We start from the raw sequence: 27,404 nt of genomic DNA, 5'->3' as shown, positions 1-27,404 counted from the left end.
TCAAAGATGCAAGATCACCAGAAGACAAAAAGGTACATCACGTTGAGGGTTGAGCGGATACTATGCATGCTTTGTACATGGATCTGCATTTCTTGTCTTACTGCTCCAACAATTATTGAGACAGTGGGAAAATGTGTTTGGTCAAATGAGGTTAATGATGCATTTGTTAAAGTTAAACAGTTTATTGTGGTGGTATTTGCTCTTAAACCTTACGTTTCAGAAAAACAAGGTGTTCTCACTGTGATGCTAGTCAGTTGGCGGTTTGGGGCAGTCGTACCATAATAGGTTGTTGTGAAAGAACAGATGGATGCATTCGCTTTAGGTTGTTTGAGAACTGCTGAGGTAAATTATAGTGCTATTGAGCATGAGGCATTAGCCTGAATTTGGGCTGTAAAGAAGTTCAAGTGGTGTTCCCAATTTGATAATTTTACTAAACATTTCTTAATTTGTTGAATGGAAATTGTGTAGGGAATGCTTCAGCTAGACTATTCAGGTTCTTGGCTGGTCTTCAGCAGTGCAATGTTTTGTTCAAATACATTTCGGGAGGAAGAAACAACGGGCCTATTGTTTGTCAAGGATTCTGTTTGACAACGTAACAGGAGATGGAGAGCATAATGAAGTGGAGTGAGTGTGGTAGCTACTTTAGATTATGTACTGAATTGCAGTGGTGCCTTGTCTAAGGCTGAATGGGAAGAGACATAATAAATAATGATAATGCAATGTCTAAAGCACAAAGCTGACTTATGCGAGGTGTCCCAGTGCTAGGTACAGGTATCCGCAGGCCTTAATACAGCTATTAAACCCCCTTATTGCAAGTACATGGTTTTACATGGAGTAATGAGTTTGGTCAAGAATGTAAGGCCCAAGCACAGGAATCTTGTCACTAATCTAAGACCTTAAGCTCACGTTTCCAATGCATTGATTTAAGAAAACAGCATTTTTGCAAGTTTAACACCATGTTTTGCCCCATTTTGACTGCTACTTACTGGTATAATGGCTCTGAAATGCCCGGATTCCTGCTAGACATGAGCCAGTGCATGTGCTTTGACCCTTAAAATAGTGCACGTTTAATTGGATTGTCCCTAATTGGTATAGCCTAATTTACTTGAAAGTCTCTAGTATATGGTACCAGGGATACACAGGGCCTGAAAGCTAGAGTGCCCCCCAGGGACTGCAGCCTTGAGTGGGATAAGGTAAAACATGGCTCCAAGTCTTCCACTGCAGACAGGAAGGGCAGTTTTAAACTGCTAACTCGACTTTGCCATTTTAGGTAATGGCAAAGACCAAACCTCCCTTTTTTATTAACCACTTGGATGCTAAGGCACTTTCAGATTCTTCATTGAATTTCCATTGAAATCAATGAAAACTCCATGACGAGCTGAGCTCGTCATGAGCGTCCAAGGTTAATATATGGAAGTCATCCCTAAGGTAGGCCTAACAAGCCCGAAGACAGGGTGCTGCATGTTAAAAAAGTGAAACGTGTTTTATTACATGTTCCAGCAATAAAACCTGTAAATTGTTGTTTTACTGCGAAAAAGCTAATAGCACATTGGCAAGTACAGAGTTACAGGCTGGGGCCTGACTTGCAGACAGCTTTCTGTCCTCCTGGAGAGACGTGCTAACGACTCCCAGGACAAGAGACAATAGGGGCCAGCTCAAGAGAGAGGTGTCTGCAAAATGCCACACAGGTCGTAGCCCAAAAGGCGAGCTTCAACTGTGAAGCCGTCTTTCAAAGGCAAATGGAGAACTCTTGGAAGAGGGGCTGCTCTATTGTTTAAATAGACAGGGAAGCGGAAGCCAGTTATTAAACTGGCTTGCCAGGGGCGTGTAGCCACAACTATGGGTTGGACTAGGGAGCTCTGGGCGTGGAGAGAGTGGTACTGCTACGTTGGGAATGGGCAGAATGGTGCATCTTGGGATAACCAGATGCCACACTTTCCACAAAGAGGTAATCAGGAGAGAGGGGACATGGTAGACCATTGGCTGCTGACTGCATCCTACCCTGAGGGCATTTTCTGATCATGAGGGCTCCCCTGACATCCAGAAGTCAGATCTTGAGTGGACTGGCAGAAGTACTGCCCTGCTGCACCAAGTTTCTGGCAAAGAGAAACTGCACAGACATGTACTTCCCCTGATGGCTAGCAAACAAGGACTGTGCCTTGCTGAAGGAGAAGTCGCCTCCAGAGCACAGCCAAAGCAAAGAGACTCTAAGGATCAGCTGACTGACCTCCTGTTCGCAGCAAAGGGAAACAAAAGCTGAAGGACCATGATAAAGGCGAGTGGTAGCCAAGATAACCGGATCACCGTTCCCTACCGTAGTACAGCACCAGGGACCATGACCCCATGCTCATAAGTTGCTTCCGAGTCGGTTGGACCTCAGAGAGTCGTTGGAGTGCAGCTTAGTCACCCAGGAGGCAAAAAAAGCCCGGAGAAGGATTTGGCTGTGACCAATACACTGGACGATTGATAGTCCAGTGGTGACTTCACTTCTGCCACAACAGAGAGGGTCTTGTGGGACATCGAACCTTGTGTCCAAGACCCCCTCATCACCTTCGTGGACCAAGGACCCCCTGCTGGAAGACCCCGTCACATCCACAACATCCTTGAGCATCTTCAAGCATCCTGTATACTCAGCATCAGGACCACTTCCATAGGAATCAATTGAATGAGGATAAAATGACTGGAACTAATGAAAGACTGGATTTTCTGTGGCAAGTAACTGTTTCTGAAAGTCTTGCTGGTTCCCCTGACTGGCTCCCTGCTGGTATTGGTCGCCCCAAGTAACTCTAACCGACCGCATCACAACTTGCCCAACTTTTTGCTCAAGAAGTTTATGTCCGATTTATTGAATATGCCTATGCTTGTTTGCAGTTAAGTGAAATGCTGTGATTTACGATACCTTGTAAATCCTATACCTCCGTAATCTACTGGTAGATCTTTTTCATTGTGGTGTCGAAAAATACATAAATCACAGTCTATTTTTATTAAATTGCTGTAGTCTTTCCTTGGTCTCTTGTTGATTTCTTCTGCAAATGTTTTGGTGCTGTTTAAATGCTTTACACTTGTTCCTTTGTATAAGCCTTGCTTCTCGGAGCCACAGCCACTCCGGTTTGAGCTGAAGGTTTGAGAAACAAAACCTTAGGGTTCTAAAGGAGTGGGTGTGAGTATTACTCCGTGAAGTCGCTCAATCATCCGATTTCCTCACAACTAATGACAGATCATAACATGGTGATACAGTGTGATCTTTTTATACCACCTCTTTCTTTGAGGAATACCTTAATAAGGGTCACTCATGAAGGTCATGTAGAAGGGACAAGCACTTACAAGAGTTTTAAACAATTCTACTGGTGCCCTGCAGTGGATGTTCAAGAAGAAAAAAGGGTTGAATCATGTTGTGAATGTTTAGTGTCAGATAAACATTTGAAGACTTCTGAAAGTCCACCTCAAGCAGTAGCATTGAGTAGTGAGGGTGAAAGGGGGGGGGGGCTGTGTTAGGTCTGTTTTTTTTCGTGCAGTGGTCGAAGTGCATTAATAAAAGTATGGAAACGGTGATGCTGTGAGCAAAGGGTGTGGAATGAGTGAGCGTGTTGGCAGGGTCAAAGGCGTGGCTTAAACAAACATTCTGTTACTTTTATTAATTTTAGGCAGCTAAATATAAAATAAGGCACAGAGTAGATGAAAAAGAACTGAAAGTTAAATAAGGCACAGCATAAATTAAAAAGAACTGAAAGTTAAGTTAACCAGTGGAAAATGCACTATCGTACAATATGAAACCTTTATTAGTTCAGTTCAGTTCATAAATCTTTATTCACACTCCAAGAATTCATAAAAGCACATACACAATTTACACAATTATTATAAAATCCACAAAAAAATCAATTAAGCCATAGAAACATCAGACAGATTTACAAATTAATATTCAGAGAAAAACTCAGGCATTGTCCATCATTTTACGAGCTCGGACGGCAATTCTCAAAAAAGTGCTAGTGCGACAAATTATTTCTTCATTATACAAGAAAAGCAGCAGTTGATAGGATTCCCCCAAAGTAATTGGTCTATGTTTTTAAAAAAAGGGAGTTAAAAACCATTTTACATATTTTAGATTAAATTTACAAACAAAGAAAAAGTGCAAATCACTTTGTGTGCTAACCCCGTCGCAAGGACATTTTTTTATTATCGGAAATTGGCCAATAGCCCAGAGGAAAATTTAGCAGTTCCAGTCCTCATTCGAAACAGAAGACATCTTTCCCAATTTGTCATTGGCAGAGTTAGATATAATAACAAAGGGTATCTATATGATTCCCTGCCCATGTAGGTAAGGACTGTGGTTTTCTTAGATTCTTCCCTGACTCTGTCTGTGTCATAAAGTGCATAGAGTGCTTTCTTCGAGTCATTCTTATGTATCAAGTTAACTTTGCTTGGGTCAATGAAGATGCTACCTTTGTCAATACTACACAGACTTTTATAAACGCCCGAGAGCCAAGGAATCTTCATTCCTCTTTCACAATTTATGTTATGTTATAAAATATTTTATAGCGCGCTCTATTACTCTCGAGTATCCTGGCGTGTAGGGGGTGAGTGAGGAAAGCAGAAGAGGAAGGCGGTAAAAGCATTTAGGCAGATAGGTTAAACAGATGGGTTTTAAGGCCTTTCTTGAAGTGGCAGATATTCTGCAGTATGCGGAGGTGGAAAGGAAGTGCATTCCAGGCTCTGGTTACCATAACAGATATAGATTGGCCTCCCAGCCTAGCATACTTGAATCTAGGAAGGACCATCCTACATTGATTGGCAGATCTGAGGCAGCGATTGGGAACATACATAGAGAAGCGTTTTCTCAGGTACACTGGCCCAAGCTCATGCGTCGCTCTGAAAGAGAGAACCAGCGCTTTAAACAGGATTCGCTGTGCCACCGGAAGCCAGTGGAGACTACGCAGGTGAGCGCGGACGCTAGACCTCCTAGGAATATTAAACAAGAGTCTAGCTACCGCATTTTGGACTACCTGGAGCCGTTTGATCAAATAGGATGGTATGCCAGTAAACAGGGCATTCGCGTAATCCAACCTGGATAAAATGAGGGCACGCGACACTGTCTTTTTGGCATCTCTTGGGAGAAGAGGAAAAAATCTGCGCAGAGCTTTAAGGGTTCCGAAACAGACACCTGTTAGTTTTTTGATATGGTCATCAAATTTTAAGATCTCCAAACCAAACACCCAGGTTCTTAGCTGGGCCACCCATGGATTTGGGGCAGGGAATGTCATGTGGCCATAGAAGGTCTCTGAAGTTACCGGGGAAGGTTCCATAAAAGAGGACCTCAGATTTATCCTCGTTGCACTTTAGCTGTGCTAAAGCCAACGGAAAACAGAGGAGAGGCAGTGCTGAACAGCCGACATATCCAAATTGTCACCTGGCCAGGTAAACAAAAGTTGGGTATCGCGGCGTAGGCCATAATTTTTGCCCCCAAATGTTCCGCCAAATAAATCAGAGGGGTCAGCATACGTTAAAAAGCAGGGGGCTGAGTGTAGACCCCTGCGGAACTCCAGTGGAGAGTTTCCTAGGCAAAGATGCATTTTAGACAGTCAGTTATAATTTCTTGGGTCAGGGTAGCTGATTTATTCCTCCAGACAGAATGCCAAAATAACGTGGGTCAAGCACTAATAAAATCAGATATAAAATGTAAATTTAGTTCCTTGTGGCAGATGTATTGGGAGGTGGAAATCGGCGCTCCCAGCAGCTTTCTACAAAACCGATTTTCTTCCTGCTGGATACACTGGTTCTTCATCAGACTCCATACCTCTGCCCCATAGGTAGCTACGGGGACACATTGTAGTTTAAAAATCTTTACAATTGCTTCAATGGCGCCTGTTTTCTTAGGTCGGGGAATACTTAAAATGGTGTTGATGGCCTTTGAGAATTTGCTCGTGGAGTGGGCCAAATGCCTAGTCCACGAGCCATTCGCAGTAAAGACCATCCCCAGGTATTGGAAATTGTGAGTGGAAGTAAGTCTGTCTTTCCCTACCAATATAGAGTTGAGCTGACGTTTCCCTGGCCCGCATGACATGATAAATGACTTTTTTAAAGTTCACCCGTAAATCCAGTCCGTCCATGTATGCTGTAAAATGTTTGACTAGGGTGCACAGGGAGTTTGGTGTGCGGCCCATTAGGACCGCATCGTCGGCGTAGAGAAGTACAGGCAACAATTTGCCATTAATTATAGGGACATCTGTAGTAGACTGTTCCAGATGGTTACTCAATCCGTTAATATAAATATTAAAAAGCAGGGGTGCTAAAACGCACCCCTGTCTTACTCCCCTTCCTACCTTAATTGGTCCTGATAATTCCCCTCCCATTCCTATCCTTACTCGCGCCTTAAGGTCAGTGTGTAAGAATGCTACAAAATGGACCAATAAATGGTCCAAACCATAACTCAATAAAATAGACCAAAGTTTGGACCTGTTAACTAAATCAAAAGCGGATGACAGGTCCATGAACGCTAAATAAATGGGGGCGGAGCGAGCAATGTTATATTTATTGATAACCAAATTAAGATTTAAACATTGTTCAACTGTCCCAACCCTACTTCTAAAACCTAGTTGGCACGGGGATAAAATGTCGCTTTCCTTTGTCCAGTCTAAAATCCTGTTGTAAATAACACCCTAAAGATTCTGGGCCGTGTTATCGAGTAAAGAGATCGGTCTGTAATTAACAGGATCCGATCTATCACCCTTTTTGTATATTGGGACGATTACACTTGTTGCCCATTTATCAGGCATGGGTGCTTGGGGTAAACTATTAAAAACATTCACAAGGACTGGGGCCCATAGTTCCGGTTTCCATTTTATAATATCTATAGGTAACCCATCAGGTCCTGGAGCCTTGTTTCCAAGGCTCTATGTAATCGCCTCTTCTACCTCCACCGGTGTTATCTGTAAGTTGCCAAGATGTCCCTGCACATAATAATCCGAGCTGTGTGATGGCAAGGCATAGATTTTAGAAAAGTGGTTTTCCCAAGAACTGCTAGTAATAGTGCAACTGACAGGTGTTAACTGTTGGCCCATATTACGCAAGTCTCTTACTGCGGGCCAAAATAAGTGACCATTCTCCCCCGCCTGCTGTTTCTGCGAGAGCTTCCCATCGCTCACTCAGAAGGATGCCCTTCCGCTCACTTATTGTAGTTTTGTAGACTTTTCTAGCTGCACTAACATCTGCCCTAAATCTTGGTTTAGCTGTTAGGGCCTTACGCAGTTTCTTTTTGGCCTCAGAGCAGTTCTGGTCAAACCATCTTGGGTCTTTTGGGCCCTGGGAGAGTGGCACTGATAGAAGGGATCTAATCACGGAACATATTTTAATAAAATCTTGAATTACATTAGGACATGGAGCTGTCGTCGATAGACAAGAATTAATTAGAGTCTGATGCCCTGTTAATAGGGACTCAGTTATTTCCCCGCTATCTATCCCCTTCCACTTTAGTCTTAGTTTATCTGTTGAAGGGGTTATATCCCTCGCCCCTTGAGCAGTAGCATACAGGGGCCTTGGAGCTAATCTTAAGGCCACTGTCAGAGGGTTGTGATCCCCGAAGTCTGTTGCAAGGACCTCTTTGGCCGATAGAAGGTCCGCCAGGCAGGGAGAGACAAAAATAAATTCAATAGTTGAAGCACTATCCCTGCCTCTATATGTTGGCTATATAAAGAAAAAGAGAGGGACCCATGAGGTTATCTAACCTGAAGAAAGGAATTATCCCCTTGAGATTGGTATAACAAAAAGCTAAAGCATAGTCTCACGAATTCATAAAACAGTCAAAAACTGTTACAGTTGCACAAATATATAGGTTATAACATATTTATTATGCATCAAAAAATTAAAAACAGATAATTACATATCTACACATAACATGATTCCCCAATTAATTGGTAAAAGAACAAATTTATAATAACGGAGTCAATTATGACCTGTACAATTGAAAAGACAGACAAAAATTGTAAAACATAAAAATTTGTAAAATACAATTAGTACATTTGGAGCTCCCAGGTTGTAACATCTATGTTTTACCACTGTTAATTCTGTATATAAACATAGATGATGGAGACTAAAATTGTACTCTAGTGAAGAGCGTCGACGCGTTTCGGTGGTTCGGTACAAATGGGGTCCACCTTTATCAAGACTTGTCTTTGTAGTCTGTCGTACTGAGAGGTATTTACACTTCCCCTACAATAAATATACATTTAATTATATATTTATACGTTATTAATTGTACATTGTAAAAAATAATTGTCTTGTTACGTCTTTGGATAACATCCTCAGAGCTATACATTTCAGGTTACGCACGGTACCTAAAATACACAACGTTCAGACTCAATTATAGTTATATCGTCTTAGTCCACATGTCTTATGTTAAGTTGAATGACATCACAATAGATAAAAGTGCACTGGATTAAACTATGCATCTATACATACATTGTACAGTGGTCTCTATATATTTATCTACGGTGCAATTCTATACTGATTTTACAGTCGCTATGTTGTTCCATCCTTCATTGAAGCGTACACCTTAAATCATTATTACCTATAACTTTCAGATCTTCCCAGCTATAGAAACATTCTATTAGTTTTCTTACCCTTAGGATTATGTTTAAGGGGACTACGGCTACTGCTGTGGGTGTGCACGCGTCCTTGTAGATGCAGAAATCAAAGGACTCGGGGTATCTCAAAGTAGATCCTGTGAATTGTTAAAGGAGAGTACTTGGAATGATAAGCTTCCTAATCCTCATGTGTGCCCTACTAATTTTAAGTGGCAGTACTATTTGAGCTAATACCTGTTCCTAGTTAACTCCCTCAGAGGAGACGGATTTCTTAAGAATCACGGTCACCAGAAGTTGGTCCCATGAACTTAGCTGGTCCGTATCTTCTCCTATTAGTTATGAGAAGCATTGAATTAAATATTGCATGAGTTATACAACAGCTTGGGGTGCATTTGCACTACGTATTTAACCCCAGTGCTTCAGTTAACATACCTGCTCTAGCCGGGGTTTACTGGGGGTCTCGCAAGATAAAAGTGAAGCGGAGTGGTGAAGTTATCCTTCCTTTTGGTGGAGAGATGTGCCTGGCAGGGTATAAGTAAGAGAGCCATGTAATCATAAACGGTTTATACTAGCCTAATTTCGCTAATAAACACCGTAAGGCCTACGGTAACATACCTGCTCTTGACAGTGCTCAATGAAAATCTCCCGGGGTTTAAGAGGGCATAGGGTAACTTCTCCTCCTTCTTGTGAATAGCAAAGCCTAACGGAGTTAAAACAAAAAGGACCCTGTACTGATAAGGAATTTTGTTCTAAACTCTTAGGCAGATAAAGGTTAGGCTTAAAGGCTTCCTGGGTTATGACGAATTCATACCTGAAAATGCAGGGCTTGAAATATTCCTCTCCTTTAGTGCTTAGGCTAGGTTAGCTGTCACTGTCAATTCGATCAGGACGTGATAGCCTGATGTTTTAAAAAAAAGAGAAAAGAGGATATGGCATTCTCCAAAGTTTTACTGAAGTTTAAAAGTACGGGCTAACTGCTCTAGTTTCTTTTTTAAGGGTCCTGACTAAAATCTTACCTCTGAGAGGACGCCGCTCCCGCTGCTAATGGGGGTTCCGTATTGAATACAGAGGACACGGTTTCCCGCCGGTCTTTAAGTATGAATAGGCCACTCCTCATTGGACCAGAGTAGTAAAGTTGGGCCAATCAAGAGATGGAAGGCCGGAGCCGGAGTATTTGCTTTTTGCACCTACTGGGACTCAATTGTGATTGGTTTGAAACCCAGGCTGTAATGAACCTGCCCCTTCCCAGAGTTGCAGTTGCCTATCTGGTCCGCCGCTATTCTTTCGGCATATCGCCGGTGTATTTGCTTTTTGTGCCTACTAGGACTCAATTGTGATTGGTCCGATACCCAGGCTGTTATGAACCTACCCCTTCCCAGGTTTGCAGTTGCCTATCTGGTCCGCCGCTATTCGGTCGGCGTTTTGCCACCTCTTTTTATCGGCTAATGGTGACTGTTGATAAAGGGGATGTTGGAAGTGTTAAGAATATTCGGGGGGTTGTAATTTTTATGTTGGCACCAGCTCGGTTGTAGGGGGTGAACATAAATCCATTGCGTTACTAAGAATATGTTCACTAAGAAAAGAGTTTAGTTCTAATCCCCTCCGCACAGCTGGATCCGCCTGTCGTATGCCTGTATTACAGGTATCTGTTGGGAGCTTGACATTAAACCCCCCTCCCCCAAAAGGATCCCCATGCCCTCACCTAAGCCCTGAATTTCCTCTAATTTAGAAATAAATTAAAAAAGCGCAATGAAATTCTTATTTGGGATAGAATATAATTCATTATTATAGAAGTTTATTAAATAGAAAGGGACTCGACGCTTATATTCTATTACTTGTATATTAAGGTTCTTTGTATTTATTATCGTGAAACTCCCACCAGCTGCTATACTGATCTCGATGAATAAGCCCCCTGCTGCACGGCCGAAATTTGGCTTGGGCGCCACTACACTAAAGCAATGAAATCCTTCAATATGCAAATCGTGAGTGGCCCATGTTTCTTGAAACATTATTATATCCTGAGAGGATAACATATGTAGCCATTCTGTATCGGAGAGTCTTGGCTCGAGACCAGATACGTTCCAGCTTAAAATTCTATGGTCAGAGTCATTATTACTTCTAATATTATTCCTAGGAACCTTAACCATTGACCCACCAACGGTTTTGACATGGCTAATACCATCCTCTACCTGCCCCTGATAATCAGTGAAAATTAATGACTGCATGTTACATGTTTCCAAGGGTTCCTGTTCCTTGCTAATGGCAGGTAAATCGATACATAGACCCTTGGTATGTTGTAATTTGCCATCCTATCTAGCTGTCAGTCTTGTGCATCTAGGTTGGAGAAAGCTAAATCAAACTGGTTAAATGTTGGCACATTGTACTCATACCTCCCCTGGTTGTGAGCACTAGTAAGTGGTTGGCATCTGTACGTAGGTAGGGGGGGGGTCCGGTAGAAGAAACCTAGGGGTAGAATATGTATCCCTTCCATACCCAAGTGCCTTGTCCCTGCTCTCTCCAAGATGTTTTGTACTAACTTTATTGAACCAAAATTCAGTATTATGCAGTCACCTCTGCTGGATTTGATCGATCTACCTAGCCATGGGACCCTTCTGGCCATTTTAAAGTCCTGAAACAAACAGCTACCCAGTCCCGTCTTAGTGTCCAATAGGTGAAGTGCCCTATTTCTTAAAGAACTCCAATGTTCCACTGTGTTGGGAGCTAAAGGTGGTACATTGGAGAGGACAATAACATAGGGTGAACATTCGGGGGGTAAATTAAAATATTCCTGGCTATAAGCAGTTTGTGCAATAATTGGACTGTGCCCATTCAAGCCCCTATTGTTCCCCTCACTTGATGTTCCCCCCCTTTGTTTAGAATTGCATGATGTCAAATTTGCACCAATAGTACATGATGTGGGGGAGTGTGTGCCCACTCTGATAGGGTTGTTATTTACAATTGATGGCTGATTGAGGACGGGTGCCAGACATGCACTAGACCCCCCTGATGCTGCCAAAGTTCCATTTAATAACTGGCTAGGCTGGGTCGATAGTTTTTGCTCGATAGTGTTTAGTCTTATATTAATACATCGGCAAGTTTATTTAACAGTGGATTTAACAGTACCACAAATTTATCTACTAGCTTCGATAATAACACATCTCCTAAATCGATTTGGGGCTGCTTACAGGGGCAATGACATCCAGAAGTACTTAAGTCTGAGGGGGTGATGACGGTTACCTCATTAAGTGGGCCTGTCTTCCCACAGGCAAAACCTTTTGTTTTAGCTGCTTTGTTAGTGTGTTGGGTTGTAACAGGTAAATCCCTCACCTTCCTTTTCCGTGTTATATTTTAAGCCGTATTTCCCTCACCCTGTAGCTGACGTGTAGATCGTGTAACGATTTGAGGAGGGGCGGAAAGGGGCGTACCTATGGTTGTGATAGATAATTCTAGGCTGCCGTCTCGGTCTCAGAAGGCCCAGTGGAATGATGGTGAATACTAATTAGGCTGCATTCAGCTTGTTTTGGTGGGTTCGAAGAGGGACCACCTATGGATGTTTCAATGGGGGCACACTGTGTCTCCATTGATAATCTTTTTTGCGTGGATTCAATCTCTTTGTTTAAAAATGATTCTGCCCGGATAAAAAAGGCATCAAGGGTACCCACAGCCTTGTTACCCCCAGCCCCATTACGAGTACTCATTATTCAACAGTGAGGTAATAGGCAGAAATAGCAAGCAATGAAATGTAAAAGTCACTGACCACGTGAACAAAGTCCATGAGAAGTAAGTCCAATGTTCCGATGAAAGGGAGGAGGCCCTGTCCTTGCTTATCCTGACTCTGACTGCCTCATACGGCCCGCCCTCTGCCCGGGCATAGCCCGGCACGTCCCGCGACACGGGAGCTCTCCTTGGTTTTTATGCGCCTCCGGGCGCGGAACAGGCGTGTGCGGCTTCCTGCCACTGGGGACACTGGGTGATGTAGTCTCCCCCTCACTGCGGCCGCGCTGAGATTTCAAGAGGCTGCGGCGGCGGGGGGAGACCGGCGTCAGGGGCAAGGAGCGCAGCACCGGGAGCTAGGAGCCAGGAACCACCAAGGACTACAACAAACAAAAGGTCAGAATAGAGCCCCCGCTCCACCGGGGCTCTTCTTGGTTTTTATGCGCCTCCGGGCGCGGAACAGGCGTGTGCGGCTTCCTGCCGCTGGGGACACTGGGTGATGTAGTCTCCCCCTCACTGCGGCCCGCCGAGATTTCAAGAGGCTGCGGCGGCGGGGGGAGACCGGCGTCAGGGGCAAGGAGCGTAGCACTGGGAGCTAGGAGCCAGGAACCACCATGGACTACAACAAACAAAAGGTCAGCATAGAGCCCCCTACACTACAGAGGTCTGTGTAAGTAACTTGAGAGCAACAGAATTGAATCTTGTTGGTTCAGTGGAGAATTGTGACTAGTATGTTTAGTGCTATGAGAGTCCAGTCGGTGACAGAAAGCATTGTGAATATGTAAGTCAGGATAGGCTGCTGTAAAATGCCCAACAAGTTTTAAGACAAAAAAGTGCTTCCAAAATATAGATTTTTGTAATGCCCACACTGTATATGATGCAATTTTCTATAACTGTCCTTTAAAAGCACACACAGCTCAGTTGGTTACTCTTTGCAATACCACTCAAAAAAAATCTGTGCCATCATGAAGCTTCAAGTGATTCCACTAATTAAAGCCAATACGGGCTTCCAAGTACTGTTTTGACTTGCAGATTTACCGGTTGGGTACATTAACATTTCTTTCAAGCAAGCAGGCACCCTGGCAAGAAGGCTTATCTGTCCGCCCCTCCTGTGGTTGCACAGCAAAGGAGACTCCCTGTCCTACGACGGTTCTTTTTTCGAAAAAGTATGGGAACTGTGGCCCTCAGATCCAGTCCACTTCGACCACTGTTTCATTGTTGGGAATTTTAAGGGTTCATTTTAAGTGTAAATAAAATACGAGAGCAATGACCTGGAGAGTATCCTCTCATCATGCTGCTCGTTTAGGTTGCATGCATCTGTGCATCTTTTCTTTTATACAAATAAAAGCTCAGTTTGTTGAGATTGGCCTCTTGAACGAATTTGCATAAAATTGCCACTGTACTCAAAATTTGCGTCTGCAAACTTAACACATTTTCCAAATGCGTTCAGTCACTACCAAGAATTTGACCCAGTGTCAGTAAACATATTTCCAGATCGAAGAGAAGTGAGCAACGGTGAAAAGTCATAACATCAGCATACAGTAATTTGATGTCAGATAAGTACAGTCAGTGACATGTTGGGTCGCGCTTGTAATCACTAGGGTAAATAATTTTAGGTGCCAAAGAAAGAACATATTTAAGTTAATCTGACCTCTAAAAATCATTTCTGTTCCACTGCTCTTTCAAATGTTGACAGAGAAATAAATTAGCACTTTCTAGAGGGAAAATTTTTAGACATTCATCTCCACATTAATTTAAAATGTTTTGTCAAAATTGAGTTCATGGACAAAAACTAAAATTTGATTTTTAACCCCAACTACTACTTGAAACATAAACACCGTCCAACTTCTCGGACAGTTGAAAGTTGCGGCCTCTCGGCAGTTAACCTATACCCTTACTTGGACCGCGAAACACTACCTGGTTAGGTCTCTCCTATTTACACTCTTCTGTCAGATTATAGTCTCGTCAACCTCTTAACCCACACCTGCCTCGGTAGGGAAAACCCGTTAGGTCTGTTCATGCGCGTGCCACGCTGAGCAAGGCGCGCGGAGCCGAGGACAGGAACGCGCGCGGCCGTTCGAACTCGAAGGGATGTGGTGCGCGCGTACATCTCTCGGCCTTCGTTTGCTTCCCGTTGTTTTCTGTACGCCTGTGTGTGCTTTAGCTGGGTAGTAGGTATCCGGACACTTGATAGCAGAGCTGGACTTACGGCGGGAGAGACGAAAAGCCACCAGGCAGACCTAGCGTTTGATGACGAAGGGTCAACCCGCCGCGAGGGGGCGCGCGCACAGGGCAGCAGTCACTTCGGGAGGGCGCGCAGCGGCTGCAGTCCATCCGGGAGTCCGCGAGGGGGCGCGCTCAGCGGCTGCAGTCCAGCCGCGAGGGGGCGGCCGCGGTCACTGCTTGCCGAAGGCCTGTGTGCGGCCGCGGAGAGGGAGCCGGGTGCGTGTGATGGGACTCGCCGGTGTCGGCGGCACACTGAGCCCAGGATACACAAAAGCGTCGGAGATGCGCAGGCCGGGCGGGTGGCGGCATAGCTAACGGCTGCGTAGACCCCCCCCCCCCCCGGTTATGAGGGGAAGCGGAGCGGACCGGAGCTGAACGGCCTCGAGCCCCGCGCTGAGCATGGCCCCGGCGCACCCCCTTCTCGGGGCGCTGCTGCTGCTGCTGGCAGCTGCCCTCCCCGCAGGTAAGGGCCGCGCTCGAGGGTGCTGAGGAATGAGGGGCGCTCTGCAGGGATGAGTCCCCAGCTCTGCATTTGTATCTCCGTGCCCTCCTTGCACATACCAGTCCTCTTAAAGTATGCTTGGACCGGTATACAGCTCATGCACCACCCCCGCATCTCCACCCCATCTCCTGGTCTCTGCTCAGTCTTCCCTGCACCCCAGTGTCTCCGTTCAATGCCACTGCCGCTCCCCGTGTGTTGTAACTGTTTGTCTGCTGCCAGGATCATCTGACATGCTCTACCCGCCCGTCTTCTCTGTCACTTCAACGCTTCTATGCTCACATTCTCATTCCCACTCGTATCCTGGTTTCTGCATAGCATTTCGTCAGCGCCTCCTTTTTTTTTCTCTCTCGGCTTCTTCTATCCACAAATCTAGCTCCTGTATTGTTTTAACCACTTAATGTCATTACTCTACCCCTCTATGTTGCAGTCCTTTGCTGTGCATGTTTTGTCACCTTTATCCTTCTCTTTCTTTCTCAGCTGTGTACATCTTCTATATCCCTTTCCATTGATCTTCACGTTACACCTCTTCCGTTGTCGGTGTCTTCGCTTAGCTCCTTGTGGGGTGGCTCAATGTGTAAACCAAAATACTGGACATTTACAAATGTTTAATGTTTGTCTTACCGACACAATGATATTTGGATATTTTGTTAACTCTTAGATGGTCACACTGTGTTGCTTTAAGATGTTGCATGCATCTCTTCCTGTCCAGAGAACCGTCTGTCTTTTTCTTCTCAGGGGCCTAAGCAAGCTGTAGAAGGGGGGCCCAAAACCCCCTTTCTACTCAAGGTTATGAGTACCTGTGGATATGGGGGGCGGGGGCGCTCGCAACATTCTGCAGGGGTGGACCACCATGTTTTGTTAAGATACTGTTTGTTCTGTTCTCCGATTTTATAAGTTGCTCTCTTACTCTTCTATCACTCATCTTTTAATAGTTTATTCCTCCCCCTTCGGCGCGTGCTTTTAGTGTTGAATTTGTGTGCTCATCAGGCACCGTGTAAACCACCAACTGATGGGACGATCTCGTTTACATTAATGAGATAACGTGGAGATAAGTCTATGTTGTTACTTTTCAAAAATGTAGACGACGCAAATTTTAATGGAAGGAATATGGATATACTAACAAAATGTATTTCCCCACCAAAAAATTGAACTTTGAGTCAGAGGAAGACTTTTATTTTTGGCATAAGGTGGACCGTTTGACACAAGTTCTATTATTTTAACTAATTATTTTTCACTTCCTGTTTAGTCTTACAAATATTGTGGGCCATAGCATTTTATTTTGTGGATTTAAATAGTGCGTTCCAAATCATTGCCAGCGTTAAGGCGCTTTACAAAATGAAGATCAAATTAAATACATTGCTGTCATACACTGTTACGTGAAGGTGATGACTATTTTTATATTGTTAAAGCCTAATTACAGGAAGATGAGAACTTCTTCCTAATGACCAAAAGATGCTTGTTGTAATTGTAATATTTGCAATGGAAGTAAGGAAATGAAAATGAAGACTGTCTTTTACAGTGTAGAATTTAGCAGGATGGCCTGATAACTTCATGTAGGGCATTGGGAGGATCGCAGTATGACTCACCGGTTTGGGTTTCGCCGAGTAGTTTTAGAAGATCACACAGGCAAGTTAAGGAAACCACTTCACAAAGTGAGGCCATTGCTAGAGCAATTGAGATGGACTTTGTTTAGAATTTCTTCAGCTCTCTCCTCAAAGAAGTGTATGAATGAGCTATCCTAAGTTACGGATGCTCCTTATTTTAGGCCCTGCACCAAAGTTGCACATAATGGTTGAACTGTTTCCTAGTGGGGCAGTTTGTGACTGTCAGCCTACGATGGGACATCTATCGATTGTTTTTACTGACTTGAGTGTAATTTTTCATTTCTCACTTTAGCAACTCAAGCATAACTCTGCTAAGTCTATTTCAACGTTGCAAAGTTGGTTATGGCCTGTTATTGATTTGGTCCTAATAGCTGACCCTCTGACATCTTTCCACCGACCCTGTTGGAAATCCAGTCACATGAGATACAGGCACCCCAGAGCCGTTGCTGAATATAACAAACTGAGGAAAATTATAGAAGGCATTCCATTTGAACATTCTTGAGCTGTGCAAATGGGAGATTTACTTGCCCATTTTCCTAAAAAAAATTGGAATTTTTATCAGACATTAAAGCTTTGGAGAAAAATATTTTTCCCCCCAACTAAAGTGCTTCGGGAGACGATGTGCTAGGCTTTTTAATTGTTCTTCTTTCCATGAAGGAGCAAACTGCTGCTTGAAAGATGCCTCGCCTCTTAGCATTGTGACTGTTGGTTTATATTTTATCTAGTGTCGTAAGAAGTGTATCACTTAAATATTCAGAATGCTTATGCTTTTGTACTGCCTGCGGCGAGTGTATTATTTCGTACTTGCAGTTCTACAAGATACAGCTTTGACCGGGGAGTATTTATTTTGTTCCAAACGGAAACATTACTGGCTGGGATCCATAAATAATGATGTAATGCAGTCTTTTGCGTGCCAGGCTTGTCCAGTTTAGAAGTGTCATTACTGACTGTGACGACGCAAATGCGGTATATCTGGCACTTAGTTGGCCATCTCTGCCCTGTCTGTATGCATGTATTGGGGTTTAACTTAATTTGTGTAATAATCAGTAACACAGTTAATGTACATTCTCTAAAATTGGTGGATAGCATTTAAGTAACCCCAGGAGAGACTGAGATATTCGTCCACTTCCTACTTTTGACCATCATTTAATCAAGCAAGAACTCTATATTTTCTAGTTTAGAGATAGTTGCTGATGTTGAGAGCACATGCTCATTACTTTTCATTGTCCTTATATACTATTCTAGTAAGTTTTTTACAGGGACATCTTAAGGATTTTGAGGGCCCTGGGCCCAATGAATTTTGGGGACCCCTTTTTGGAACAGCATTCAATTTATGATCCAGTTTCAGCTCTTTCATGCACTCTTTGGCCAGGTCACTACCAGTGCACAGGCACACTGGTCCAAATTCAAAATGTGTTTACATCTGATATTCAAGAACCCTGTGTGTTTTCAATATTGTTTTACAGCAGCAGCTCACTAATATTAATGCAAATAATCTCTTAACACCCTCCCATTTCTCATATATGAGGTCCTGTTTTGATATAAAAGAACTTTTTAGGTCTCGCTAGAGTCAGCGCATGCGCTTCGCTTGCGAGAAATTTAGTAGGTGGTTTAAAAGTGCTACCCAGGCCGGCCACCAGCTTGCTATTACGCGCACAAGCGCAGCACTTTTTCCCCGCCGCGCGTGCGCACAACTCGTGTCACCACTAGCGTTTTTTAAAATTTCATTTCGCGGTGGCGCGGCGTTACTTTTACGGCAGCACGGCCAATGCTTGTTTTTTCTGTGTTCAAACCAAGAAACTTGCACTTGGAATGCACATACCTAGCGTTTGCGACAGAGGGCGCTAAAGCACTGTATTTCGAAAAACAAATACGAAGCTTGCTCACTTTCTGCAGTCACAGAAATCCGTGTAATTTAAAACATAATGTTAATCAAAATCTGCTAAAATTATTTGAAAACTATTCCAAAGGCAGTGTTTCCAAAGAGAACAGCGTTTTCATTCAATGACTCGGATCAGAAAGGCTCAAAAACATACCCTCATACATCATTAATACGAACGTGATTCCCTATCCGCGTTATTTTGATATACATTTTTTTATTTAAGAAGTTTTATATAGCGCTAGCCAGACCAGAAGGTATCGGAGCGCTTTACAACAAGTATAGAGCAGTGCAAAAGACAGCAAATAAAGTACAATCAGCGAGGCTTCAGGATATGAGTCAGAGTAGAGATGGCCATCCGCATCGAGAAGAGAGTAAAGGCACTTTGAACACTCCTAGCGGTTCGTATCTGTTCGATAGGGAGCGGTTGAGGAAAAGGATTTTGAGTTGTCTTTTGAATTTCGGGAAGTAAGGAATAGTTCTGATGTGGGGGGGATAGAGTTCCATATTTTGGGAGCATTTCCGGCAAACGATCTGGCCAATGTCTTTTGTTTTCGTGCTTTGAGCGGGATAAGAAGTAGGGTGTTAGAGCTTCTGAGAGTCCTGTTCTGACCTGCTTTTCTGAGTTTGGCTGCCAGATATTCTGGTTTGCCTGTGTGAAGGGCTTTATGGGTGAGGCAGGCTGTTCTAAAGTTTGCCCGCATTTCTATAGGTAGCCAATTAAGGTCTTTTAGTGCCGGGGAAATGTGATAAAATTTCCTTATTCCAGTGACCATTCTGGCAGCCGCGTTTAGGGTTGTTTTCAGAGGAGCAAGGTGAGTTTTGGGTATTCCCGAGAGGATTGCATTTCCATAGTCCAGTCGTGACAAAACCAATGCTTGGGTGGCTTGTTTGAGATCTTTGGATGGAATGAAAGGTTTAATTTTGTTTAGAAGTTTCAGGTTGAGGAAGGCACTCTTGGCCGAAATCTTGATGTGTTTGGTCAAATCAAGTTTAGAGTCTAGAGTGATGCCTAATGATTTAACGGAGTCAGCCAAGGAGAGGTTTCCATTGAGCGCATCAATTTCTTTTAGCCATTCGTTCATTTGTGGGTTCTCTTCTTTGTTCGAGATAAGAAGTAACTCAGTTTTGTCCGGGTTGAGTTTTAAGTGATTACTTGACAGCCACCGTTGGACTTCCTTTAGTGTTTCATTAAGTCTATGGATATCTTTAGAAGAGGAAATTTCTAGGTAGAGTTGTGTATCGTCAGCGTAGAGGTGGAAGGGCATGTTGGCTTTCCTGAGTAGGGTGGTGAGGGGTTCCATGTAGATGTTAAAGAGTTGGGGGGAGAGCACTGGCCTTGGGGTACTCCCCTTATGACTGGGTGGAGGTCAGATTCAGAGCTTCTGATTTTGATTCTTTGTGAGCGATTGTTTAGGAATGAGGAGAACCAGTTAAGGACCACGTCGTCTAGTCCGGCCCTTTCTTCCAGAGCTTTGAGGAGAAGAATGTGATCGACCGTGTCAAACGCCGCCGATAGGTCTAGGAGAATGAGGAGGGAACAATGGTCTGAGTCCAGAGAATTGAGTAGGTCATCAATTACTTTGAGGATTGCAGTTTCTGTGCTGCACCCTTTCATGAATCCCGATTGATGAGTCTAGGAGACTGGTATTGTCCAAGTGCCGAGTTAGTTGGCTGAGTACGCATTTTTCTAGGATTTTGGAGAGGAGAGGAAGGTTAGAGACGGGTCTAAAATTGTTTGTCATTTTTGTCCAGGCCTTTTTTTTTTTTTTTTTTAGTATTGGGGTGACTTGTCCCACTTTCAAACAGTCTGGGACTCCTCCACTTTTTAGGGAGCTGTTTATAATCCTGCACCACAGTGGGGCAAGGGAGAGTTTCAGTTTTTTAGTAAGTTGAGCAGGGAGTGGGTCAAGGGTGTGAGAAGATGGTTTGGAGGTGGCGATAAGTTTGACTATCTCTTCTTCAAGAATGGGCTCAAAGAGTGACCAGGGTTTAGTAGAGGGAGGGGGGGCGTTGTCAAGCACCCCATCTTGTTTGCTGTGGGGGGGAGGGAGTGGTTGGTGGTCAGGGAGTGATCGATCTTGGAGATCTTATCTTCAAAGAAGTTGGCAAAGTTGTCGCATCGTTCTTTGGAGGCCAGCTCCAGGGAAGTATCTGGTTTGGATGTTTGCTGTCGAATGATATTGAAAAATTCCTTAGGTCTGTTTTTTGCGGTCTCAAGAGCGGAGCAGAAAAACATAGATTTTTTGTTCTTGATGTGGTTATTATATTTCTTCCGGATGTTTCTGAGTTTGTCACGGTGGTACATGGAGGGCAGGTTCCTCCAGCGTCTTTCTGCGGCTCTAAGTTGTCTCCTTTCTTCATTAGTGTCTGAGTCGAACCAGGATCTTGATGGGATGGTTCGCTTTTTTTTTTAAGTTTCAGGGGTGCCTGTTGATCCAGAAGGGTTTCTAAATTCGCGTTATAGAGCGAGGTGAGGTCGTTAGTGGAGAGATCGTTGTCGTTGGGTAGGAGCAACTTGAGTCTCTCTTCCATAACGTCCAAGGGGATCTGGTTTAGATTTCTTGCCCATTTGGGGGGATCTTGAGCAGGGGGCAGGGATAGGAGTCTTTGGTTGATGTGGAATAGAATCATGTGATGGTCCGACCAGTCCACTGGGAGGATGTTGTCGACCGTGATTTAGTCTTGGTGGGCAATGATGGCATCCAGGGTCGCTCCTTTGTTGTGGGTTTCTTCAGAGCAGTGTTGGGAAAGGTTATTATCACAAAGGAGATTGTTGAGAGATTGAATTAATGTGTTGGTTTCGTTCCAGCGTAAATTGAGATCACCCAGGATTATGAAGTTAGAGTCTTTGAGAGCGCAATGGGCAATCAGGTCGGATAGGTGTTCACCAAAAGTGGGGGAATTGCCAGGAGGGTGATAGAGAAGGTGAACAATCAAAGGGCGGTTTTCCTTAGTCTTGATGGAGACAGATAGACATTCAAAGGAGCTGTATTTGCATGAGTCTGTTACCGTGATGTCGATGTCATCTTTATGGAGGATGGCTACCCCCCCCCCACGTTGGTCTTTTCTGTCTTTGTTGATGATGGTGAAACCAGGGGGTACCAGCATGTCTAGACAGGGTGGGGAGGTCTCCTTTAGCCATGTCATCGTGATGAACGCAATATCAAGGTTCTGAGAGAGGATGGTTTCAGCTAATTCCGTTGTATGTTTGGGGGGGATCTACAGTTAATGAGCATGCAGTTAGTTGCTGGATTGTTTTTGTTCATATGTTTTCCTAATGGGGCCCTCGGAATGGAGGTGAGGGAGGGTGGGGGGTCTTACAATTTTCGCGGGAGGGAGGTCTCTTCCGAAGCCCGTGATCACTTGGATATTGGAGTTAGTGGGCAATAGGAGAGAGGAGTAATAAGTGGAGGCTAGGTCCAAGGCTTCTTTTTCGGACATTGCTGCTATCGCTCTGGGTGGTCTTTGTTTTTGTGTCTCCATGACCTTGTTAGTGTGACTCTGAGCTCCGGTTGACGGTGCTGTGGTTCCAGTGAGAGTTTGTGGGGGGGGGGGGTCATCGTGTCAGTTTTTGTGGGCCTCAGAAGTCTGTTTCCACGTGCGGGAGCAGTCGCGAGTTGGCGCTGTGGGGGCGAGTTGGCGAGTGGGGTAGGCACCACCGGAAAGGAAGGGATTGAATGGGAATGTTGGGGCTTTCTCGCCTTGTCTAGGTTGGAGAGGATTTCATCGAGGCCTCTAAATATAATTTCTAATTGGTTTTCTAGCAGATCCAGCCGTTGAGTCATGTCTTTAGAGGCAGGTGGGGTGCAGTTTTGGGTTGGGACAACTCGTGGGGTGGGGGGCAGGGTCGTCTCCTGAGGTCTAATGATGGAAGGGACCAGGCTATCCCTGTTCGCGACCCTTGGTAGGGGGATTGGTCGAGGGCTCTTCCCTAATGCTTCTCGAGGAGTGAAGGGGGGGGTCGGTAGACCGAGTCCGAGAGTTGCTACTGAGCTGTTGAGGAGGGTGCGATTGAGGGGGCAATGGAGGTTGCTCTTCATCGAGTGAAGGGAGGAGGTCAATAGACCAGACCCGAGGGATGGTGGGGTAAAGTAGAGGAGGATCGGGTTGAGGGGGCTGTGGGGATTGATCGTCCTTGTCTCGATTCGAGGGGACAGAGGATTGGGAGGAGAAGATTCTAGAGGGGTATGGGGGGTCTTAATGAGGGAGTGGAGGTAGAGAAATGGTTCTCCTGAGGGGGCCGGTTGGTCAGGGAGGGGGGCTGTGTTGATGCGGAACACAGAGTGTGTAGATGGGAGGCGCAAAGCGTAGGGAAGAGGTTGTCAAAGGCCTCCAAGTTTTCGTTGTTGGCCTGTATCAGAACTGTGCCATTTGCGTAAATGGTCACTGAAGTATTACCTTTTCTAGTTGCCTGGTTCGGGAGAGAGGTCGTCAGTTTACAACTATGTGAGGTGGTCGTCGTTTTAGATATGTGTAGTTGCATTCTTAGAGTGGAGTTCCAGCTCTCAGGTTTATTGGTATGGAAGATGAAATCCATCTTTACCTGCCCTTTGGAGGAGCAGTGGTATATGTCTACAAATAGCGTTTCTGGGTGTTGTCTGATTAGATTATGTTTGAGATTTCTTCTTGCTTTGGATGAGAGGTTAGGGGGGAAGATGATCGCGAGGGTATTAGCGCCATGTGGTTTTGTGTGGATCAACATGGGCTGTTCGGCAGGTGAGCCTGGAGACATTTTGGCGTAAAGTGTACGCGGGATGGGATGAGCTATAAAAGGCGGCAGCACCCCATAGGACTGGGAGTATCGTCTAGGGGTGACTGGCCACTATGAATGAAAGGAGGGCACTAGTGGTTCTGCCCTGCTAGTGGGAGGAATGGTTACGGGGCAAAGTGTGGACTATGATAATGAGGGTGACTGAGGGGGGGAGAGCGACGTGGAGAAAGTAGGGGGGGGCACAGAGTGTACTATGTTATAGGGGTGGTTGCTGAGGGGGCTGGGGGCAGGAGGAGGGGGGTAAGGAGAGGACCGAGGTAAAGGTTAATTGCGGTAGGGGGCTAGGAGCTGGTCAGGTACCTTACAGTAGGCTGGAAGTCGCTGACGTCCTTGAAGGAGAACGGAGGGTGATCTATGATGGTTCCTGTTGATCATCATCAGAGGGTCCAGAAATCTTCTGGGGGCTGCCCTTAATTGTCAACGGGTAGGAGATGGGGGGCGGGTTACGCTTGATTAGGAGTCATTGGAATGATCTTAGGATGCGTGGACAGTTAGGCGATCCAGGGGCTGTCTTAAACGGCGGGTAGATTGCGGGCAGGGTAGGTGGAAGCGCGTTCGGCTTCAGAAGGGGTTGCCTGCAGTGATCTTTAATAGTTCATTCAGGTCCAGTCCACGGGCGGTGGCCATCTTAGGGCCAGGCATCCCCAGTTTGAGTCGGTTCTTCGGTTGATTCCCTTTCTTTAGCCACTGTTCTGTTGGGGTAAAGCAGGGGACACACTGTGCAGGACAGGGCGAGGGAGGCATGTTTTGCTTCTGAAGGAATAGTCTCAGGAGCTCTTCCTCCGTCCTTCTAGTCCTAGGCGGCGGCCATCTTGAGGCCAGGCATCGCCAGTTCCCCTCAACCCTTGCAGCGTGGGTGGTGGTGGGGGAGGGATGGTGGAGTGGATCTTTATGCCCAGCCCTTAGCGTGCTTCGTGGTGTGGGGGCAGAGCCGAGCCTTAGTGAGGAGCAGCCTACTGGGATCTTCATCTGTCCCAGGCGGCAGCCATCTTAAGGCCAGGCGGCGTCATTTACCTCGATCTTCGCTTCTTCGCTTCCGTGATGGCCTTGGAGAGGGGGGGGGTCGCGCCCCGGCCCCAGTGTGCTCCGTGATGGTGTCGGCAGAGCCAAGCCTCACAGTCCCCACGCCTCGTGGGATCTTCATCTGTCCCAGGCGGCGGCCATCTTAAGGCGAGGCGTCGTCATTTACCTCGATCTTCGCTTCTTCGCTTCCGTGATGGCCTTGGAGAGGGGGGGGGTCGCGCCCCGGCCCCAGTGTGCTCCGTGATGGTGTCGGCAGAGCCAAGCCTCACAGTCCTCACGCCTCGCGGGCGCCCCTGAGTCGCGTCAGCGCCGCGTCCCGATTGTAGCCTTTGTGGGGGAGCGGCACTTGGATCTTTGACCCTCCCGCGGGGCAACTCCAGTCTCCCGCGGGACAAATCAAGTAGTGTTCCCCTTCGCTGTGCCTTGCCGCCCCAAGGGACACCAGTGTGGGCTCCAGGTCCCGAGAGGCTGAGGTCAGCGAGCGAGGCTGAGCAGTCGGAGGGCAGCAGGCGTCCTTCCTGAGTCGTCGGGCACCCTGCACGGTAAGTCCTGCCAGGGAGAATGACGGCTGATGGCGAGGCGAACGGGGTGAACGGGTCGGGTGGGATTTACACTAATTAGTGATCCCAGACCCAAGAGCCCATTTTCCCGATCCTGCCTCCGCGGCCATCTTGAAGGGCAAAATGAGTGATGGGCATTACATGGGCAGGCACTGAATCCACGCACAGGCGGTAAATAATGGTTGATACCGTCAGCAGGAAGCCAAAGTCCACCCACCCTTAAAAAGAGCTGAAAGTGTGCCCCTGTTTCGGCAGCTGCCTTCTGCGCAATTAGCTGCCGACTGCCACAAAAATTAAAAGTAAATATTGCTTGTTGAACCTTCCGGTGCGTAAAACAAGCAGCTGGTAAACCTGGGGCAGTATCGAGGCACCTTCACGCTACTGCTTCCGCCGTGCGTCATGGAATCTAGATGCATTATAGCACGTGGCAATAAACCCATCATCTGAAAAATGTCCAAGTTATGCCTGCTAAATTGTGGCTGTCAGGCGTCTTCTCATTCGCTTTCTTTCCTACCACCTAAGTGTGCAGGCTCGGCTTTAGCGCTGGGGGCTCAAGGTGCGACCATGTTTGTTGTTGCGCCCCCCACCCCTCAGTGACCTTCTGCTACGGATTCACTCACTACATAAGTGACCCTCAAGTCTCCATAACCACCCTCTCTCACATACATTTCTTTTGTTTGTTTTATAGCGCCACTAATGTCAGCGTAGGGTGTCAGAGCACTTTACATCACATTACACTGAAACAATGAATTATAAGAGTATGAATCAATATATAGGAAATGTTACATGAGACAAAGGACTACAAGGTGTAGGAGTCACATGTCATCCATACTGGCAGACTATATAGTTTAAGAGTGCTTGGTCTGGGGAAGCATTAACTCAGAAATTAAAGCATAACCCCATGGTAGAGGGTAGTCTTCACTAATAGAATGGACTTCTACCCAAATTAACCCCTTTTGCGACATTAGGTTAATGAAAGACTGGGTAAGAAAACAATGTTCTAACCTATACCTTGCAGTCTGCAGGCTGCTCTTTGATAACAGTTAATGAGTCACTGTTCTACATTAGGATTTTAACCTACAAAGTGCAAGTAACAAAAGGATGTGACAAAAGCAGTAACCCTCTGAACTATTTAGATGCACTTGTGTGATCGGTATGGTAGACACCCTTGCAGAAAGCATATTAACCCTCTACGCTACCTTATGATGAGTCAAAAAACTTCCACTAGACACAACTCTGATCTCTCTGCAGCATACCCATTATTCACCAGAGTAATTTTGCCATTTTTATTGTTGCCTGGAAATGGCTGGAGGCAAAGAAGCTGCAGCAGATGCTTTTACATCCAGAATATATTTGAAAACACGGTGCACCCGTAGCCAGCACCCGGTGCCCTGGCACTGGTCGCACCGCCCTAAAGCTGGCTGTGGAAGTGTGGTCTCCTCGAGAGGCAAGGAGTGTTTCAAGGACGCAGTTAAAGGCACGCTCGTGACAGAGGCCCTCCGTCACCCCTACCGCCCATGGTCAACTGTTGCAACGTGAAATAAGCCAAATTAGATCTAGTTCGTGAGGGTTTTAAAGTTCAACGTGGTCAGTTGCATCCTCTTCCCTAGGCGCTGCAGATTAAGTTCTCATGCATTACTGGTTTCAGGACTTGGTCACTTTGGGTCTCAGACTAGGTAATAATAACAAGCATTCACATAGCCAATTGGTCTCGCCTTTGGGACCATATGTGTGTTTAGTTATCCAGCACAATATCCTTGGTGCAACAATATCAAGTGTTGCATTTATAAGGTCCCAAAGGCGAGACCTATTGGCTATGCCAATTCTTGTTTATGAATGTTGCATGAACCAAAAATAAAACCTTTGTCTGCAAAAAGTCTGTAATAGAGTATCACACTTCACCCACATTAAAAATAAATTGTTTAAGAATTATTTAAGGTAATCAGGGTAAGATTCTCTGCAGAACAGAGCTGGCTCTATCAGGGGGCCTCATGAAGGTTGGGGCTCTGGGTCACAGCTCACTTTGCCCGTGCCTTAAAACGTCTCTGAAGTTTTATATGTTGCATATCACCTTTCCGTCACAGCAGATTGCTGCACCACAACGCCACTGTCTTGAAATCTAGTTGTTCCAACAGCTGAAAGAATGGCTTTCATCTTCTCATGCTACTACGTGTGGCTTTTCAGTATCTGCTCCCGTTAGTTTTTTCTCAGTCCTAATTTTGCTTGTAATGAGCAGAATCTGCATTCATCTCTGCAGAACAGATTAAAAAAGTGTAAAAAAAAAGTGTTTATCAAGAATCAAGTACTATAATACCATTGTACCCTTGAAATACCACATGGAAAGATCACAACTCAGGTTGGAGTATATCTGTAGTCACTTGACTCTATTCACTTGATTCCATTTATGGATGAAAAGGCATCTACAACTTTGGTATACACAGAACCTCCTAAAAATTGCCTCATGCCCATGTGCCTTGTACTTGAAGTAGCAAGATAACTGCAGGCAGTGAGGAAGGAAGCTGCAAGAGTACCCATCAATAACATAA

General features: G+C 45.4%; 1 protein-coding gene and 1 long non-coding RNA gene across 4 annotated transcripts in view; one reads left to right on the top strand and one right to left on the bottom strand.

Moving 5' to 3' along the window:
• Positions 1 to 3,793: 3,793 nt before the first annotated feature.
• LOC144807091 (uncharacterized) lies at positions 3,794 to 12,323 on the bottom strand. Of its 3 annotated transcripts, XR_013606131.1 has the most exons (7): positions 9,593 to 12,323; positions 9,388 to 9,474; positions 9,192 to 9,276; positions 9,009 to 9,097; positions 8,811 to 8,905; positions 8,613 to 8,713; positions 3,794 to 8,202 (listed from the first exon to the last, which is right to left on the bottom strand). It is a non-coding gene; the product is annotated as an uncharacterized LOC144807091 (long non-coding RNA). The 3 variants fall into 3 exon arrangements; XR_013606132.1 differs by lacking the exon at positions 9,192 to 9,276; XR_013606140.1 differs by lacking the exons at positions 8,613 to 8,713; positions 8,811 to 8,905; positions 9,009 to 9,097; positions 9,192 to 9,276 and having other exon boundaries at positions 9,593 to 10,265.
• Positions 12,324 to 14,506: 2,183 nt separating this feature from the next.
• Positions 14,507 to 27,404, top strand: part of KIAA1549 (KIAA1549 ortholog) — a 938,976-nt gene continuing 926,078 nt past the window's right edge. Inside the window, exon 1 of the mRNA XM_078673003.1 lies at positions 14,507 to 14,979. Coding sequence (XP_078529129.1) covers positions 14,916 to 14,979 — 64 coding nt within the window. The 5' untranslated portion in view covers positions 14,507 to 14,915. The remainder of the gene's footprint in view (positions 14,980 to 27,404) is intronic.

The sequence above is a fragment of the Lissotriton helveticus genome, chromosome 1_1 (assembly GCF_964261635.1).
Source record: "Lissotriton helveticus chromosome 1_1, aLisHel1.1, whole genome shotgun sequence".
In the NCBI taxonomy this organism is placed as follows: domain Eukaryota; kingdom Metazoa; phylum Chordata; class Amphibia; order Caudata; family Salamandridae; genus Lissotriton; species Lissotriton helveticus.
This window is presented reverse-complemented; position numbering and strand designations above follow the sequence as displayed.